Below are 17,078 nucleotides of genomic sequence, written 5' to 3' on the forward strand. Positions count from 1 at the left end.
TGGCCAGCCTGAGCTGGTGACCTTGAGCACTTTGAAGCAGGGGCTTGCCAGAGTCCCCTGGTCAAGTCCCTTCTTGAGGCCTCTGGTCCTGTCTGCACACACCTTCACTTGGAGGTGGGTGGTTACACTCCAACCCTGCTGCCTTTGCCCAGTGCTCAGGCTTTGGAGGGGAGCACAGTCTGGCAGGGAGAGTCCTTGCAGCTGCACAGGGAGACAGTGGTGCCAGGCTTCCTGGGGAGGAGTCGGGCTGAGCAGATGGCTCTACCAGAGGTAAGGATGGAGCCAAAGCTCTTCTTTGCTTTTGCTCTTGCTCAGTATGGCTGTGGTTAGAAACAGAGCAGCAGGACAGTCCTAGCACGTTGGTGTGGTGCTTTTTAGTCCCAGAAATGGTAAGGGCTGCACCCACCAGCCCAAATCCACCCCTCCCCCCTAGCTCTCTGTGCTTTCCTGCTGCCCCCATGTGCTGCTCCTGAGCCAGGGGCTGGCTGCACAAAGCCCATCTCAGGTTCCCATCCACCATGGGGGTTTTGGAAGACACATCCTTCTCCCGGTGCTCCGGAGGACGCAGGGCTTGGCTGTGATGAAGACCTGGGCTGCAGAGCTCTCCAGACACTGCTCTGTGGGTGGATCATGTGTGCAGCAGCTCCAGCTCTGCTCCAGGAGCTCTCCCTGCCTGGCAGATGGGAGATGCAGGGCAGATCCTGTTTGGGGCGCAGAGAGGTGCTGGGAGCCGCGGGCGGGGCCGGGCGAGCTGGAGCTGTAACCATGACTACGTTTGGGAGTGAATGGATCCCTTTGAGCTGAGCACGGGAGCGGGGAGGGCTGGGGGCGAGCAGGGGCAAGGGGTGAGGCCACTGCTCCAGGGCAGGGGAGAACAGGCAGAGCCGCTGGTTCCAGGCACAACCACGGTTAGTGATCCAGAACTGACCCCCTCTGTCCCAGAGCCGGACTGTGGCTGCCCCTAGACCCACAGGACCAGGGACAGAGGGAGGGAGAAACCCACTGGGGACAGAGGAGCTGTAGGGTTCCCCTTTTCCCCTCCTTTACTCTACAGCTCTCATCTCAGGGCAGAGGTCGGGCAGGCACCAGGTCCTTCCCTTTGCCCAAAAAGTTTCTGATCCTACACAAGAGCTTTTGCACAGGCTGGGCTCCCCCCGAGGAGGTGGATGTTGGCCTTCTGGAAGGGGACTGTGCTCCCCCCAGCACCGCTCGCTCTCTGTAGCTGTCCCAAACCCAAGCGTGCACAGAGGTTTACAAATTTTCTAAAGCTTTTGATAATGTGAAGCTCCTGGGTGATGAGGTTGGTGGTGAGCACACTGCAGCTATGTAATTTTTTTGTGTATGTATGTAATATTTAAGGGTAACACAATTTAAAAGGCTAAAACCTTAAAAAAAAACCCACACAAAAAAAAAAAAAGCCAAAGCATGATGCATATTGTTAGCCTTAAAACTGGCTACACGACTGTGTGATGTACAAATGAGAGCAGCCTGTAACTGTTTTAAGTGCTGGGGAGGGGGAAGAAGCATTACAAAATCAGTTTGTAGCCTTGATTCTGTACAGTATTTAATGAATAAAAAAACAAACCTGACTATTGAGGCCATGCTTAGAGGTGTGTTGTTCACGTGCAGATGTGGATGCTTGGTTGCTTATATGTATAAAGTGCTGTGTGACCATTAAAACTTTTTTTACCTGCCGATTTTTTTTGTTTGGCTAACCAAGGTGTAATAAAGGAGGGAAGATGACTTGCCATTAAATTTTGCCTCTGTGAGTAGTTCTGTGAGTTGTCTCTTTCTTTTCCCCTACCACCCCCTGCCACGCTTCTGGCATTTGCCCCTCTCGGGTGCATCCCTGTGCCAGCCTCGGGGCTGGACAGGCTCCCGCTGGCTGAAGCCGAGTCCGGAGGGATCCAGGCAGGTCTGGAAGGGAGGGGCTGCCTCTGTGGCTCTCTCTAAACTGTTCCCCAAGACCCTGATTTACAGAGGGCATCTGTCAGGCTGGGTTTTTTTTGTTTTCTGTGGTCCTCGCAGCTGGTTCAGTGTGTGCTCCAGCACGGCTTCCCAGCCACCCCCGCTGATCACGGCCAGACTCAGGCAAAAAAATACTCTTTTTCTTGTAGCCACCCCCCCCAGCCTGGTAGGCCGCTGGGAGCTCTGCCCGGCCCTGCCCCTCACCTCAGCACACAGGGAAGTGTGCGATGGATGAGGCTGGACACAGCCGTGTCTGAGCCGCTGGGGGCCAAGGGCATCCCGCACCTGCCGGGGGTGCTGCTGGAATCTGGAGCAGTGATGTGGAGTCGACAGTCCTGACTTAGATTTTGTTCTCCTAGGGGCCCTCCCTGGTCCCCCTCAGCCTGCAGGAGCAGCTCGAGGTGCCAGTGCGTGCCACGGGCAGTGTCTCGGTGTGCGGGGACTCGCGGCTGTGCCGGAGTCGTTTGCAGCTGCTCCCCTCGGGAGCGAGGGGCTGTGCGGGAGAAGGGCCGGGGGCTCCCCGTGAAGAGCCCGTTCCTGCCGTCCAGCAGGTTTTGGAAGCAGACGGGTGACGGTAGAGCTGTGCAGCGAAAGCCGGGAAAGGGCGGGCAAGGGCGATCCCGGCCAACCTGCTGCTGAGAGCCGCACAGGAGCCCGGGAGGAGCCCGCAGGGAGCCTCTCAGGCGCTGTGAGCCTGAACGGCTCCGCTCTGCTGATCCGTGTCCCTTGACTGAGACAGCGAGAGCTCTGAGCGCATCCCCTGCCGTGGGCTCTCCCTCCAGCAGCTCAGCAGGGTTAGAGAGTTTTTGCTCGGCCTGTTTTTACACCTGGCCCGATGCCACGGGGGATATAACTTTATTTTGGGAGGTGGTTCCCAGCTGCTGCCTGCCCTGCTGGCTCAGGAACAGGGCTCCTCTCCATGAGCAAGTGAGGCCATGGGGGGAGGACAATCGTGCTCTTCTTTCCCGGATCTGCCATCCTAATTGCATAGTTTGCAGTTGAATAAATGCAAACAGCCAGCACTGTTTACTCTTCTGCTTTGTACTTGAGCGCCGAAAATGAGGTTTAATTACTGCAATTTTATACCAAAGAGGCTGAATAATCCCCCCAGGCAAGCCCCAAGGCAGGGACCTGTAGCAGGGCTCCAGCTGGCCCCGCGCAGCCCAGAAAAAGGGACGCAAGAGCCCCCAGAGGGCCTCTGCTGCAGGCAGAAAGCCAAACCTCTCAGCTCCAACGACCCCTCCTTGAACCTCTTCCATGAGCCCTTCCCTGCTGTCACTCAGAGGCACCGAGCTTTCCCCAGGATGTCCCCAAGTGTCACCGCATGGCTGAGCTCCCTGGATATGATCAGCTCCAGCACGAGGCTGAACCGGGAGGCATCGCTGCACCTCAGAAATGGGGGTGGGTTGTGGCAGCAATGCTCTGTGTCCTGCGTCCTCACTTATCTCCCCTGGGAGCATCTCCGGGGCCCCTCGCTCCGTGCTGCTCCCGGCCCCGGGATGTCAAGGAGCAAAGGGCTGCGGTGCTGAGCTGCTGAGCTAAACCTGTCCTGCAGTCCGTGTAGCCGGGCCGTGGGTAAGCCCAGCCCCTAACAGCAGCTGTGAGCTTGGATCAAAACTAAGGAAGGATTTTTTTTTTTTTTCCTTTTGCAAACGCTAGATATTTATTTTACATTTCTCACAAGAATAAACTCCGCTTCTACAGGAAGCTTTGGGTAGAAACATTCTTTAAAAAGTCGGTTTATTGTATTAGATCTATTGGTCCTGACCCATCCTGGGGGGTGGCACTGGCTCCGGGATGGGGACACAGCAATGCCACCGTGTGCGTCCGAGCCGGGGAGGGGACGGGGCTGTGCCGGCGCAGCCGCCTGGGGGCCGGGACCTCGTACCAGGATAAAACACGCTGGCATCTCGCCGGCACCGAGTACCTGATGGGGCTTGTGGCTCATATTTGGAACAGCACTGGCTGTCCCAAGGGGGTAAAGCTAAGCGTGGGGGCAAGCGAGGGGATGGGCCCCACGCCCCCCCTCCCCCAAGACCTATTGCTATGGAAGGAGGGGGTTCCTGAGTGGGAGGAAGGCTCTGCCACCCTTGCGCTGGGCCGTGCCGGCAGCTCAGCGCTGCAGGGAGGGCGAACGGGGAGCTCAGGAGCCGCTGAGGACGCGGCAGAGGCGGGCATGGACCTGGCCCTGCACGGGCTCGCAGGCCAGCGCCTCCCCATCCACTGTCATGATGCCCGCGGCCACCCGCGGCTCCAGGCGGAACGCCCGGACGGGGACGTAGCACAGGTGGGGACAGTTCAAGTCCAGGTGGGTCCCCCTGGACATGGCCAGGAAGAGCTTGAGCAGCGTCACGCGGCTGATGCCGGCCTTCATGTAGAAGAGGTGGATGCAGCCGTCGTGCAGCCGGGCCGCGGGCGCCATCAGCAGGTTGGTGCCCAGGTGGGACTGGTAGATGGCATAGACCAGGACAAACTCCTCCTCGGGGACCACGGTCCAGTGCGCCGGCACGGGCTGGCCCAGCGGCACCAGCAGCGAGTCGGGGGGCAGCACGCCGGGCGCATCCATCCCCGCCGGCTGCGGGATGTGGCCGTTGGTGACGGGCGCGCGGGGGTCCCGGGGTGCCGGGGAGCTGCTCTGCTCCGTGGCCATGGGCAGGTAGGACAGGCGGCCCTGGTACACCCTGAGCTTGGCCAGGCACTGCAGGGTGCCCAGGGTGAAGCGGGCGCTGCCCAGCCAGCGGTACTTCTCACTGTCGATGTCCACGTCCGAGATGAAGCCCCACCCAAAGCCCAGGAAGGAGAAGAAGTGCTTGCCCGAGGCCGTGCTCAGCGACACCAGGTCCATCTGCGTGTACAGCCCCTTGCACAGGATGAAGGTGCAGTTCGTCAGCAGCTTTTTCTTGGCGACGTGGTCGTAGCTGTGAGGGATGGAGAGGGTGAGTTTGGAGCTCAGGACCTCTCCCGCTGCCCCAGCACCCATCTGCAGACCTCACCCTTGTGTCATGGTTGGGACATGTCCCAGCTGGGTGACAGTGTCCCTCAGGAACAGCTGCTGGGAGTAGTTTTGCTGGGGATGGGAGGGATAAACCAGTTCCTGAAAGAGGGAACTGAATCAGGGCAATCCTGGTCCTCCACACCATGGGATTGGCTGTGCCTCGAGTGGGTCCGTTGGGTTAAAGCTTTGCCAGTCTCTGAGCCCAGAAAAAGGGGGTGGGGACAGTAAGATACACAAGGAATCCCTTGCTCACAGCTGGGGCTGTGCTGCACCAGCCTGTGGGGAGTGACGACCCTGCCAGGCACCCCTGGGCATCCCAGCATCCTTCCTTGGACTGGAGCCTTCCTCTTCCCTCATCCCTGCCTGGTTCCAGGGCAGCCCTGCAGGGTGGCAATGGGTGCCCCAGGGGGCTGGTACTCACCCTGCATAGTAGTTGATAGAGGCAGCCAGGGCATTCCCAGAGCCTCCTGGCAGGATGCACAGTGGTTTCTTCATGGCCTCCTTCCAGTCCGGACGCTCCATCAGCCCGTTCACCACCTGTAGGGATGAAGGAGCCTGTGCTACCCAAGGAACCCAGCAGCCCCTGCCCAGCCTGGGGGGAGCAGAGCCCATGGTGCCCCTGCCCAGAGCAGGACAGAGATGATGGCTGCTTTGCTCCAAGCTTGGTGCCATCTCTCCTTTGCCATTTTGTGCCTGACCTGGTGACTCAGAGCTTGGCTCCTGCCCCAGACACCCCTTCTTCCCAGCTCTCTTCCCAGCTCTCTGCCCAGCCCTGTGGTGCCCTCACCTCGAACAGCAGCCCATCCCCAGACATGACCACCAGTGTGTCCCACTGCGACAGGTCCTCATCTCGCACCTTCTCATGTGCATGGTGGGGTCTCTCTGTTGGGGAAAGTGGAGAGATTTGGAGCATCACCCTCCATCCCACTGCCCTTCCTGCTGCCACCCCCCCAGACAGTGACCCCAGCCCCAGATAGTGACCCCAGCCTCAGATAGTGACCCCAGCCAGGGATGCAGGAGGCAAGTCAGTCACTCCTCAAGTGCAACATCCTGTGGGTCCCAGAGCTGTGGTGATGCAGAGAGTCAAAGGCCCTTGGAGGAACCTGTCCCCATGGGGTAGGGCCCAGGTAGGATCCCAAGGAAAGGAGAAGGAGGAGGAGGAAGATGAGGAGGAGGAGCTGCTCATGAACTCACCGGTGATGAAGACAGTGGTGGTAATGTCAGCCTCGGCCAGCATGGGCTGAACCACTGCCTGGAAGTCATCAAGGGCACGGCCAGAGCCGCTCTGTGGGTTCAGCAGTACCAGTGCACGGCAGGGCCGGGGCAGCACCCCATAGCTGTCACCTGGGGGGGGTGACAGGGTCAGGGGCCTGCCCTGGGAGGGCTTTGCCAGCCAGGGCAGCATTTGCCAAAACCAAAAGAGGAAGGGAAACTGGCCTTCCCCCATCCTCATAAGCTCCCTGGGCTGCATTCCTACCCAGAGGCAAGGGGGTGAGCAGGGATAGAGGGTCCCTGCTGGGAATGCTGGAGAAGTGGCAGACAGGATACAGGGGACTACAGGGACTCATTTGAGCTCCCCCACAATCAGCAGACATGTTCACATCCAGGATGGAGCCCTGCAGCACTCCAGCCGTACCAGAGTGGGGGGGATGAGAACTCCAGGTCCCAGTTCCCTGCATCCACCCAGATGGAGCAGGGCCAGGACAGACAGTTGTGCTGGCAGACGGACGCTGCTGCTTCCCCTGCTCCCCACGGGGCTCAGGTTTCGCCTGCGAGGGCCTGGGTTGGGCTGTAATTACAAGCCTGGCAGGGGTCCCATCCCTCTGCCTCCCCAGTTGCTTCCAGCCCCTCCTTCCCCTAGCCCAGTGGTCCCCATGCAGGGGGGCAGGGGGAAGCCACTAAACTGCCCTGTGAGGGAGGCACGGAGAGGAGGAGGGCAGGAACCCCGGGTGCTGCTGGGCACCCCAAACCCTGAAGTTAGGAAGGGCAGTGGCCTCAGGCTCCCCCAGAGCCTCTGGAGATCCGTGGCTCTGCACGGAGAACCCAGTTTTGGGGTTGTTTAGGATGTCCCCACCAGCTCTGTGCCCCCTGACCTGTGACCTGGGCCCAGGGGGATGTGGGTGCCCACCCCAGCACATGGGCCCAGTGCAAGGCCGGACCTGCTGACTCAGCAGGAAGAGCTGCTGAATCAGGGCAGCAGAAGCCTTTCCCAGCACTGTCCTGGGCCAGGAATCCCCTCTCAGCCCCGTGACACTGGGGATGCCCCCACCTCATCTGCACATGTGCAGTGATCTGAGCACTTTGAACACACGAGCTAAACCCCTCCTGCCACCCACAGTGGGGACAGTGGTGGGGAGAGGTGAATGTGGAGCCATCGAGGACACCGCAGGTGTCACCTCCCCTGGGTGACATCCAGCATCACACCAGTCATGGTCATGAGCTCCACAAGCTGCCTGGAGGGAGGTGGGACTGGAGCATCCCATCTCCATGCCTGTCCCAGCCCTGGGAGCACACAGAGCTCTGCTGACTTCATCACCACCAGGATTACTTCCTGGCCGCATGGATATAGCCCAGCAGCACTGTCACCCTCCAGGACACCTCCCTGTCCCCTCACCAGCTGCTTGGAACCTGCCACCAAATCCACAAAAAGGATTGGCTGTGAGAGCCCCAGGGATGAGCCTGGCTCCCGGCACTGGCTCCAAGCTGGTTCTCCCCACTGCTGCCCAGGGCCAGTGGTTCCCCCGCACACCCTCCCCAGACCCTTATCAGTGGGTTCCAGACACAAAGGGACCAGCTGCCCTGGGAGAAAGCACTGAAGCACACAGAGCAGAGGCCACTCCAGCTTGGGTCAGGGATAACAAAAAAGCAACCCCAGTGCTGGGTTGACCCTGCTCCCGGCCCTTCAGAGCTTCCCTGGTCCCCACAGGCACTAAATCCCCTGCAAGCAAATGCAGACAAGCACCCATGCAGGTTGCAGCCAGCTGCTGTCTCTCTGTGGGCCTTTCTCTCTCTTTCCCCCTTCAAGCCCTGGATACTGAAAAGCAAAAGCCAAAGGCATTTCAAAAGCCTAAATGCAGTGTTCAACCCCACAGTGTTAACCAGGCACACAGTTTCTCATGCGCAGCTGAGTCTTGCCTAAAAATCCTGCCTGGATCTGTGGGTGCTGCCCTGTGGTCTCCTCTGGGCAGCAGGGAAAGTCTGGGACCCAGAGGATCAGCTCCTTGGCTGGAGGGGGAAAATAAACCCTGCTCAGGGCACAGAGGGATGCCACGACTGCCTGCCAAGGGACAGACTGCTGGTACCAGGCTGTGAGTAGTGACAGGAGCCACTACTACTACTACTACAGGAGTCACAGTGTGAGACTGGTCACACCAACAGCACCAGGCTCAGTCCTGTGGTGGAACTGGAGGGTACTGGATAAGAGAGGGAGCCCAGCAATGGTGATGCACAGGGAGACAGATTTCAGCAGCATCCTGAGCCATCCAACTCTTCCTGTTGCACAACACCGGCCAGTCCCTGACATCCCAGCAAGATTCCACTTCCCAGCACAGTGTGGTCGCTTTCAGCCTCAAATGCTGAGTAGAGCAGAAGCTGAGTCAGCAGGAGGAAGGGGCTCCAGCTGTGCCACAAACTCTGCTCCCTCTGCCCACATCCTCTCATGTGATGTGTCCTGGCTGTGCTCAGGCTGGGACCACAGTGCCACAGCTCCGCTGTCTGCAGCCCAAGCCACTCCAGTGCATCTTTGTATCCTTCTGGAAACTCTCTAGGCACAAGGAGCAAATGTGACAGGCAGAATAAGGCTGGGGCTGAGCTTCCTGGGACTGGATTTCCCTTTTGGGACACAAGCCTGGGGGAAGTTTGATCCCTCCTGGATACTTGCAGTTTGGGACACGCTGCAGGCAGCCCTAGTTTTGGGATTATCTGCTGCTGAGGAACCTTCTGTTTATCCCTTGGGGTGAAATGAGGAGGGGGAATCATCCCTTCATCCCTGCTGCAGCTTTCTGCAGGGCTTTTATCCCAGAGGATGCTGGAGCTGTGACAGCACCAGGATGGGATAACTGGTGGTTCCCCAGGTCCCCTCCCCATGGGGACAGGGTGACAGGACTCTCTGCACGGACTCACCCGCAGCTTCCCAGCAGGGCCTTATCAGTCCTGCACAGGCCTCTCTGCCGGCACTTGCTAGTGCAGGGTGTGGACCAGGGGCATTTTTAGCTCTGTCCCAAACTGAGGGAGGAGGATTGCAAATCTTGATGTCCCTCAGTGAGAAAAGTGACTGCAAAATTCTGCACTGCCTTCTCCCATCCTCCTTCCCCCCCCCCGCTGCCCCGAGGGCCCTGCGTGCAAGGAGCTGCTCCTGCCCCGGCACCCTCGCACCGCCTGCTCACAGGGAGAGGGTTGGAAAGTGCTTGGAGACTTCCAGCTGCAGAGTTCAGGCTGGAAATAGAGCCGGGGAACTGGTTCTGCCCTCACCCCATTCCACTGGATTTTTTTGTAATTCTTTAGGATGAGAGACAGAAAGTTGTTTTGTAGCTGCAGGTCATGTAAAAAAAAAAAAAAAAAAAAAAAAAAAAAAGAGCAGCATTTTAAAATCCAAGCAAGGAAGAGCTGGGCTAAATGTGATTTGACAGGATCCCTCTAACCGCATGCCTCTTAATTTCCAAGTCTGATCAGAGCGACTGGACAGCCAAATAAATGAAGTAGTGCATATAATTGAATCTCTGCTCAGATGTTCAACTATCTGCCAACACGCCCTGCCCTGCCTGCAGGAGCTGGGGGATGCGGCCCCCAAGCAGGACCCTCCCCTTCCAGACACTGACAGCTCCGGAAGGGAGCAGGATCAGAAACACAGATCCTGCCAGGCTGCCCTGAGATCCCGCTGGACCGCGGGGGTCCTGGGGGGATCTCCCTGTCCCCAAATCCCAAGTGATGGATGGGACCTGCTGGGGACAGTGCCTGGCTCCCGTCCTGCCTGCGTCAGCAATGATTACTTTTTTTCCCTTGGATCATGCTGCCCTTTGGAGTTATCGAACGGGAGCAATTGTGGGGGGGGGGGGGGGAGGCAGGGTGCAAAGGGCCCCCATAATGTGACCACGTCCCTTCAAATTAAGGGTGAAAGGGGAGAAAAATGACCAACCCCTGCCTGGGGCACGGGATCTCCCTGCCCCCCCCCGCCCCCCCCGACTCGGGGAAAGTGGGGGGAAGGGGGTGTCCGAGTGACCCCACGGAGGCTCAGGTCACCACTCCTCTGTGTCCCCTCCATGACTCCGGAACGCGACCCCGCGCATCGCCGGCAGCTCGGGCACAGCGGTCCCGCGCGGGGCCCGGCGGCGGAGCGACCCCGACCGCGACCCCGACCCCGGCACGGCCCCGGCACGGCCCCGGCGCAGCGAGCCCCGCGGGAAGCGGTGCCGGGAGGGCGCGGAGGGTGGCTCGGCACTCACCGTCCTGCGCGGGCACGGTGGGCACGGAGAGCTCACGGATACGGCGGCTCCAGGCCTGGGCGATGCGCAGGTTGCCCTCGGCGTCGGGACCCCGGGAGACGCGGAAGGTTCGCTCCAGGCGCTGGCGGGCGGGCGGCCCCCAGCGCGGCCCCCGCAGCGGGTAACACACCAGCGAGAAGCAGGCGGCGGCCGCGGCCGCGGGGAAGGCGGCCGAGCCCACGCAGTCGGCCAGGCGGAGCGCGGCGTCGGGACCGGCCGAGCCGCCCGAGCAGCCTCCGGCACGCCGCACCTGCAGCTCCCGGGCCGTCAGGGACAGCGAGCAGGCGGCGGCACCGGGGGCCGGCCCCGCGCCGAAGATGCCTTGGAGTAGCACCGGGCCCCCGCCGGGCTCCGGGGGAGCGCGGCGGCCGGCGGCCATCGGCGGAGCGGGCGCGGAGCGGAGCGGGAGGCACCGGGGAGCGCCGCCCGCCGCCGCTCGCTGCTGACGCCCGGCGATGGCAGGCGGGGCGGCCCCATTCATAAAAATTTAACCCACCCACCCCCCGGCCACCTCTTCCCCCGCCGAGGGGGGCCCGTCCCGGGGCTGGTCCGGTACCCCCCCCCACCCCCCGCCAGTTGCCTCAGTTTCCCCAAGCGCCGCCCCGCGCTCCGGGCAGTGCTCCGCGGGGGAACCGGCTCTGCAGACGGGCGGGGGCAAAGGGACGCCGTGGGTTTGCCGCGGGTGGTTCTGCGCTGCCGGGGTGGGTGTCTGGCGTGGGTGCCTCCACGGTGCTGAGAATGACAAGGAACAGACCCACGGTCACGCCGAGAGCGGGGAGACAGAGCACCCGGCGGCCACCCCCGCCCCAGTTCCTGAACATCACTCCCATGGGCGCTGGCAGGTGTCCCTGGAGCCCCCACGTTGGACTGAACAGCGTTTTAATACCATTTCTGCATCTGTCCAAGCACAAGAGGAACGAAGCGAGGGCCTGGAGAAATCAAACACAGCGAGGGCTGAGGACACTGGGCAGACGGCGTGGGACACTTCCAGGAGGGAGGATGGAGAGGGATGATGTCCTTCCCATTACTGGTGGCTCGCCATCAGGTATCTGTGGGGCTTGAAGGTTGCTATGGGCATGAAGCCCCGTGAAGGGAGGTGGGCTGTGCTGTGAACCCCACCTTGGGGCACAGAGCTCTGGGGACAGAGCGCAGGGGACTTGTCTGGAGGGTGCCAGCAAGGCTGGGAGCTGCTTTGTGTTCACGGCAGCTAGCAAAAATCATTGACAGCAGTTTTGCTGGCAACAGGACTGACCTCACCCTCCCAAGGGACTGCTGGGCTCCAAGGGGTCTGGCACAACCCAACAAGGATTTTGTTTTGGTTTGTTTTTTTTTTTTTTTGGCCAACCGATTCCCCATGGATGTAGGTCTGTCCTAACCTTGAGCTTGCACCTCAGGGAGGCATCACTTCTCACACTTAGGGCAGTTTAATTAGCAGTGAGCTCTGTCCCTGCTTAAACCTTCTGGAACTGGCCAAGAAATTGCAGGGAGTGCACAAGATGACCAGCCGGGCAGATAACATGGTTGAGTGTTGTTTTCCCAGAGCAGACCTATGGGGAGAGCCAAGATGCTGTGATTTGGAGCATTGTGCTTTCCAGAAAGACTTCCCTGGGTGCTGTGGGTACAAAAGGATGCTCAGAGGGGCAAAACCTGCTCCCAGCCCTGGTGCTTTTGGCTTGGGAACTGCAGCACTTGCAGCCGATTCTGGGTGAGATTCGGGCTCAGCAGCTTCCCGGGCCGCTGCCATGACACGGCCCAGCGTTTGTAAACAGCCCTGAGGTTCCTCAGCAAGGTGTTATGGGAGGAAATAGCTGGATGCCGGGGAGTGCAGCGTCCTGACCTGCCCCTCACCCTTCTTGGTGACTAACCCGCTCCCAATTTCCGCTCAGGAAGGCATGACTCGTGTTGGGGGGATGTGAGAGCAGCTGTCCCATTGCTCCTGGCAGGTGCCATGGGACGATGAGGCCACTTTGGGCTCTGTCCTCACCGTGCTACATCCGTCCAAGCCCCTGTGCCTCTGTGCTGCAGGGATCCCCCTTCATCCTGCCAGCTTGTGCTTTAAATAGAAGTGGAATGCCCGGCCAGGCTCTGCTGGCCACATTCGTACTGTGGGGAAAGGGGCTGAGAGTGGCTTCTTTGCAATGTGTCAGGGCTGGAAATGAGTGCAGAAAGGGCTGGGGAAGGGCTGCACGTGGTGGGGATGCCAAGGGCTGGGGGCTGCAGCCAGGTTTGTTTCAGATTGGGAATAGGACTGGCACAGGCTCAGCCTCTGTGTTGGCAGGAGAGACACAGACAGGGCTTTTCAGTCTCAGTTCTGGTCTGTGGGGACTTCCCAGAAGACTGATCTGATGCTGTACCAGCCTTGGATGGCCACTCCATGCTGTGACCTGCACAGTGGCCACCACCAGCCCCGGGCAGGTCCCTTTGCTCTCCGCAGCCACAGGCCGATTGAACCCGGTCCCACACGGACACCACTTGTTTGCCTCTAGATGTGATGTCTAACGCGGAAGTGGGATAACTTCCTTCCCCGTGCTGATAACCAGTCGTTTGGGGCTATTTTAATTATGAGAGCCTTAACGAGGTCCCTCGACCCCAAGGGCAGCCCAAAGGGTGCTCAGCAGCTCCCAGCTGTGGGCAGGCGACTGCCGGTCGGGTTTGTCCTGATCGGCTCCATTCCCGCCCGCGCGGCGCTGCTCAGGCCGCGTGTGTGGGAGGGAAGTGCCGGGATGCGACATGGGGATGTGGCACGGAGCTGGCGTGATGGGGGGACAGCCCGCAGAGAATCCCCCCCACTTCCTTCCTCACCGCAAAGAGGACTCGCCCACGGGGCAGAGCGTCCAGTCCAGCTGTGACCACCAGTCTCCCTTCAAGATCGAACATCCCTCCAGCTCCTGCTCCCAGAGGAATCCTGGGGTATCCCAGACTCCACAGACATTGTTTGGTGGAGGTTTGTACATTTGAAGCACCGTGCCCTGGGTTCGCTGGGCAAGGTGATGTGTGCCCTGAGTTTGGGAAAACTAAGGCAGAAACGGCAGACAAGGTTTGTCTTGAGTTGTGCAAGAAGCCAAGGGTTAAATGCACCAATAACCTCCCTCAGCTCCCTCGGGCCCCGAACTCCTCCTGCTCCGGCCCCCAGCTGCTGGAGAAGCTGATCTGCACTGGGAGTTATCCTGGGGGAAGAAAAGCACCGAGCATGGGGGCTTCCCACGCCTTCCATAACCCTTCGTGCCCCCGGGGGCTGCAGCAAAGGCCTGGGGCAGGCCGGATTTCGGGGTCCCACTGCCACATCACAGCCCCGAAGGAGGCGTGCAGAGGACGTGCCTCTGCTGCAAGATGAACCGCAGCGTTTCCCTTCGAGGTACACAGCTCCTCCACATCCCTGTCCGCTCTGCCGTGACCGCCGGCAGCCACCCGGGGATGTGCACTCCTCCCGAATCTATCTTTTAGCATCGTTCCCACTGCTGAAGGTACGTGTCTCAAGGTGGAGCCAGAAATAGCGCGGCTGGCGCTGCATCGGGGCTGACAGGGCTGCAGGCTTGGCAGGGGGACAGGCACCGACTGCAGCAGTGGGAACTTTCCAGGCAGCTCCTGCGGGAGCGGCCGGTGCAGAGATGGAGCCGTTTCCATGCAGACCCAGCCCCGGGACTGCTGATCAGCCCCTCCCAGCCGCGGGCCGGGGCTGACACGGATGACCAGCACAGAGCAGGAGGGGACAGAGCTAACAGAGATATCTCCTGGAAGAGAGTGAGGGATCACATCCCACCCGAACTAGGACACGAGTCTGGGCTCTGCCACTGATTTGCTGCAGAACTCGGGAAAGTGGCTGCACCTTCTACCCGTCTCCATGACCCGCGGGTGGTGGGTTTCCCCCAAAAATCCAGCTTCTCTCAGGGCCCAGGGAGGATTCTCAGCCTCCGAGGAGCTCAGTTTTTTTGGGGCAGCTCCTAAATCACAGCCAGGCTCTGCAATTTGTTGGAAGCTGCTCCCCAATGCTGACCCTCCGCTGAGCTCTCAGCAGCTGCCGGCAATGAACAATGCCGACGAGCTGAGCTCATTCCTCCCAGCTGATAATTTGCTTAAAATATTTCTGAGCTCAGGCCTCCTCAGGGAAAACACTCCCAAATGCCAGGCAAAAAAGCTGCCGAGTCTGGAGGAACCACACAGCCACCACTCGCTCGCCGAGACGTCCCCCCGATGACAAGCCCTGGCGTCAGAGGGACTGAGGCCAAAGTCTGCCGTTTGATCTCCCCCTTCGCTGGGGGAAGCCGAATTTCAGGCCGTCCAGGGGTTTTACCACTTCCCGATAGCGGTTTCCTGCCATGATGTGAGCGCAGGAATTTTTGGGAGGTGAGTCAGAGGCTGCAATGAGAACCACCTGGCAGGGGCTGGGCTGGGAGGCTCGATCCCGATCCCGATCCCGATCCCGATCCAGGGGTGATCCCTGCGGCGATGCTCGATGCCTGCGGGCAGCATTCTCAGAGTGGAATTACTTACGGGGGCGGGGGGAAACACATCATCCTATCCCAGACCCCATTTCTGGCCTGGGAAAGAAGAAGAGGGATTTGCTGCCTCAGTTCCCACGGCTCCTCCTTCCTTGCCGGGCTGGGATCGGTATGCTCCGGCCACCCCACCTGGGCTCCAGGGAGAAACTTGGGTAAGAATAAAGAGCAAAACCTCGTCCAGAGCTGCAGGAAGCCGCCTGGAATGGTTGTCCCGCCCCAGCACCGGGTTGTCCCGAGCACGGAACTGCCCTAAAGCAGCGCCGAGGCTTGTTTTCCCCTGGGGAGCAATGCGGGAGTTGGCGGAGCTGAGAAACTGCCCTCCCTGAAATTCAACATACAAAATGAGTTCCTGCTAAAGGAACCTCCCAGGTTTTGCCTGCTGGGCTATTAAAGCTCCATGACCCCGTGCCCACTCTCTCCCCAGCATTACTCAAACCCCTCCACACAGAGAATAAGTGAGTTGAGTCCAGAGAGTGAGACTGAGCCGGGATAAGCCTTTGGAAAGGAGCTAAAGCTGCTCAAAGCCGGCACTGTTCCCTGACCCGCCCTCCTAATCCTGCCTGGCTGATAATGGAATAATAAAGGGCTGCACAGCCTCACTCTCTGCTGCTTTGTGGGGGAGGTTCCTGCTGCCTCTGTGCATGCCAGGAGCTAGGATATTAATGACTCCGTAAGTAAACAGAATTGCTCCTTTCTTCTCCTTTGCCTGGCTGTAAAACCAAACGTGACCTTCAGCCTGCAGAGAAATCAGAGTTGCTCCCCTTCCCAGGAGAAAGGCTGGCTGTGGCAGTGATAACACCATGATCTCTGCCTGCCACCTCCCAGGGCTGATCCCAACCCTGCAGCTTCAACAACGATCCCCGTGGGACTCACAGGGCCACCTCTTTGAGGCTTTGGCCTCTCCCTGCAGGGATGAAGCCAGTAATTCAGTGAGGGGGAATATCAGGAGCACAGAACAGGGGGTTTTGGGACACTCAGCCCCTCCAAGGTGAGCATACCTCATCTGCTGTACCAGGGGTTGCCCTGTAGCAGAACCTACAAACTTGTTGCATCTCAACCTCAGCAGCTGGGAAAAGGGCAGGGAAGTGACAATGCCTATGAGATCCATTCCCTGTGGCTGGGATGGCTCTGAGCATCTCACAGCACAGTAGGAATGGTGACATGAGAGTGCTGACAGACCTGGAGGGCAAAGCAGAGGCTGAGGGCACTCAGAGGCCACAGCATCATCCCATGGCTACTGAGCGAAGAGCCAGCTGGGAAGGGGATAAAACAGCCCTTCCTTGTCAACATGCCTGATTTCAGGCAGGGAAGGGCTTTAGAGAAGAGGGCAACAGCAGGTCTCTGTGGGGGTGGTGGGAGGCTGAGTGCTCTGCAGAGGCCTGTGCCATGGCTCCTGCAGTGGCAAAATTCCTTCCCCACCCTTTGGGCATGTACCCCCTGTTTGGGTGTCCCTGCAGCAAGATGTCCCTGGCTCCCCTGGGAACTGCCATTTCTCTGGTGGGTGCAGGAGAGACCTTGGGAAGCAGTCAGCTTCCTACGTCACAAAAAGTCTGGCTCCCACCACGTTTTTTGAAGAACAAAGGCAGCCTGTGAGGAGTGACCATCTGTATCATGGGTGCTGTGACTGCTCTCAGGGTGGGGTTGGGGTGCCCAGGAGGGGTGTCTGGGCTCTCTGGCTGATGGATGTTATGGATTCATCCCAGGATAATGCCAGCCTGAAGGCTTGATTAGAATCCCATGTCTGGCTGGTGCTGCCTCCTCAGACTGAACTTGGGCAGCTGCTGCTGTCAGCTCTCGCCTCCCCTTGCAGAACAAGCCAGGATGTGGGAATCGAGCTGGAATAGCCCCTGCTTTGACAAGGCATGGATTCGGGACCTGCAGGAGACACAGCAGGAGGGAGGTGTGGGGCTGGAACTTAAGGGACAGGTAAGGTGTCAGCAGGTGTGGTGGAGGAAGACAGAACTCTCCATCCCAGTCCTTGGGCAGTGCTGGCATACAGAGGGGACATGGACAATTCTGTCTTGTTTGCATAGAAGATGTTTGAGAGAGACAACCTTTAATGAAGTGTCAGCAGGAGGGGGCTGATGGCAACTCCCAGATGAGTCTGTGACAGGGAGTCACTGCTGGAGGCACCGT

The 17,078-nt window shown here is 59.6% G+C and overlaps 1 protein-coding gene across 1 annotated transcript; it reads right to left on the reverse strand.

The window, feature by feature from the left end:
* Positions 1–3,676: 3,676 nt before the first annotated feature.
* Positions 3,677–10,822, reverse strand: SPHK1 (sphingosine kinase 1). Its single transcript, XM_062506221.1, has 5 exons — positions 10,405–10,822; positions 6,158–6,307; positions 5,751–5,845; positions 5,385–5,500; positions 3,677–4,886 (listed from the first exon to the last, which is right to left on the reverse strand). The coding sequence occupies exons 1-5, from the start codon at positions 10,820–10,822 to the stop codon at positions 4,112–4,114; spliced, it is 1,554 nt and encodes a 517-aa protein (XP_062362205.1). The 3' UTR covers positions 3,677–4,111.
* Positions 10,823–17,078: the final 6,256 nt, after the last annotated feature.

This window comes from Cinclus cinclus, chromosome 20 (genome assembly GCF_963662255.1).
Source record: "Cinclus cinclus chromosome 20, bCinCin1.1, whole genome shotgun sequence".
NCBI lineage: Eukaryota > Metazoa > Chordata > Aves > Passeriformes > Cinclidae > Cinclus > Cinclus cinclus.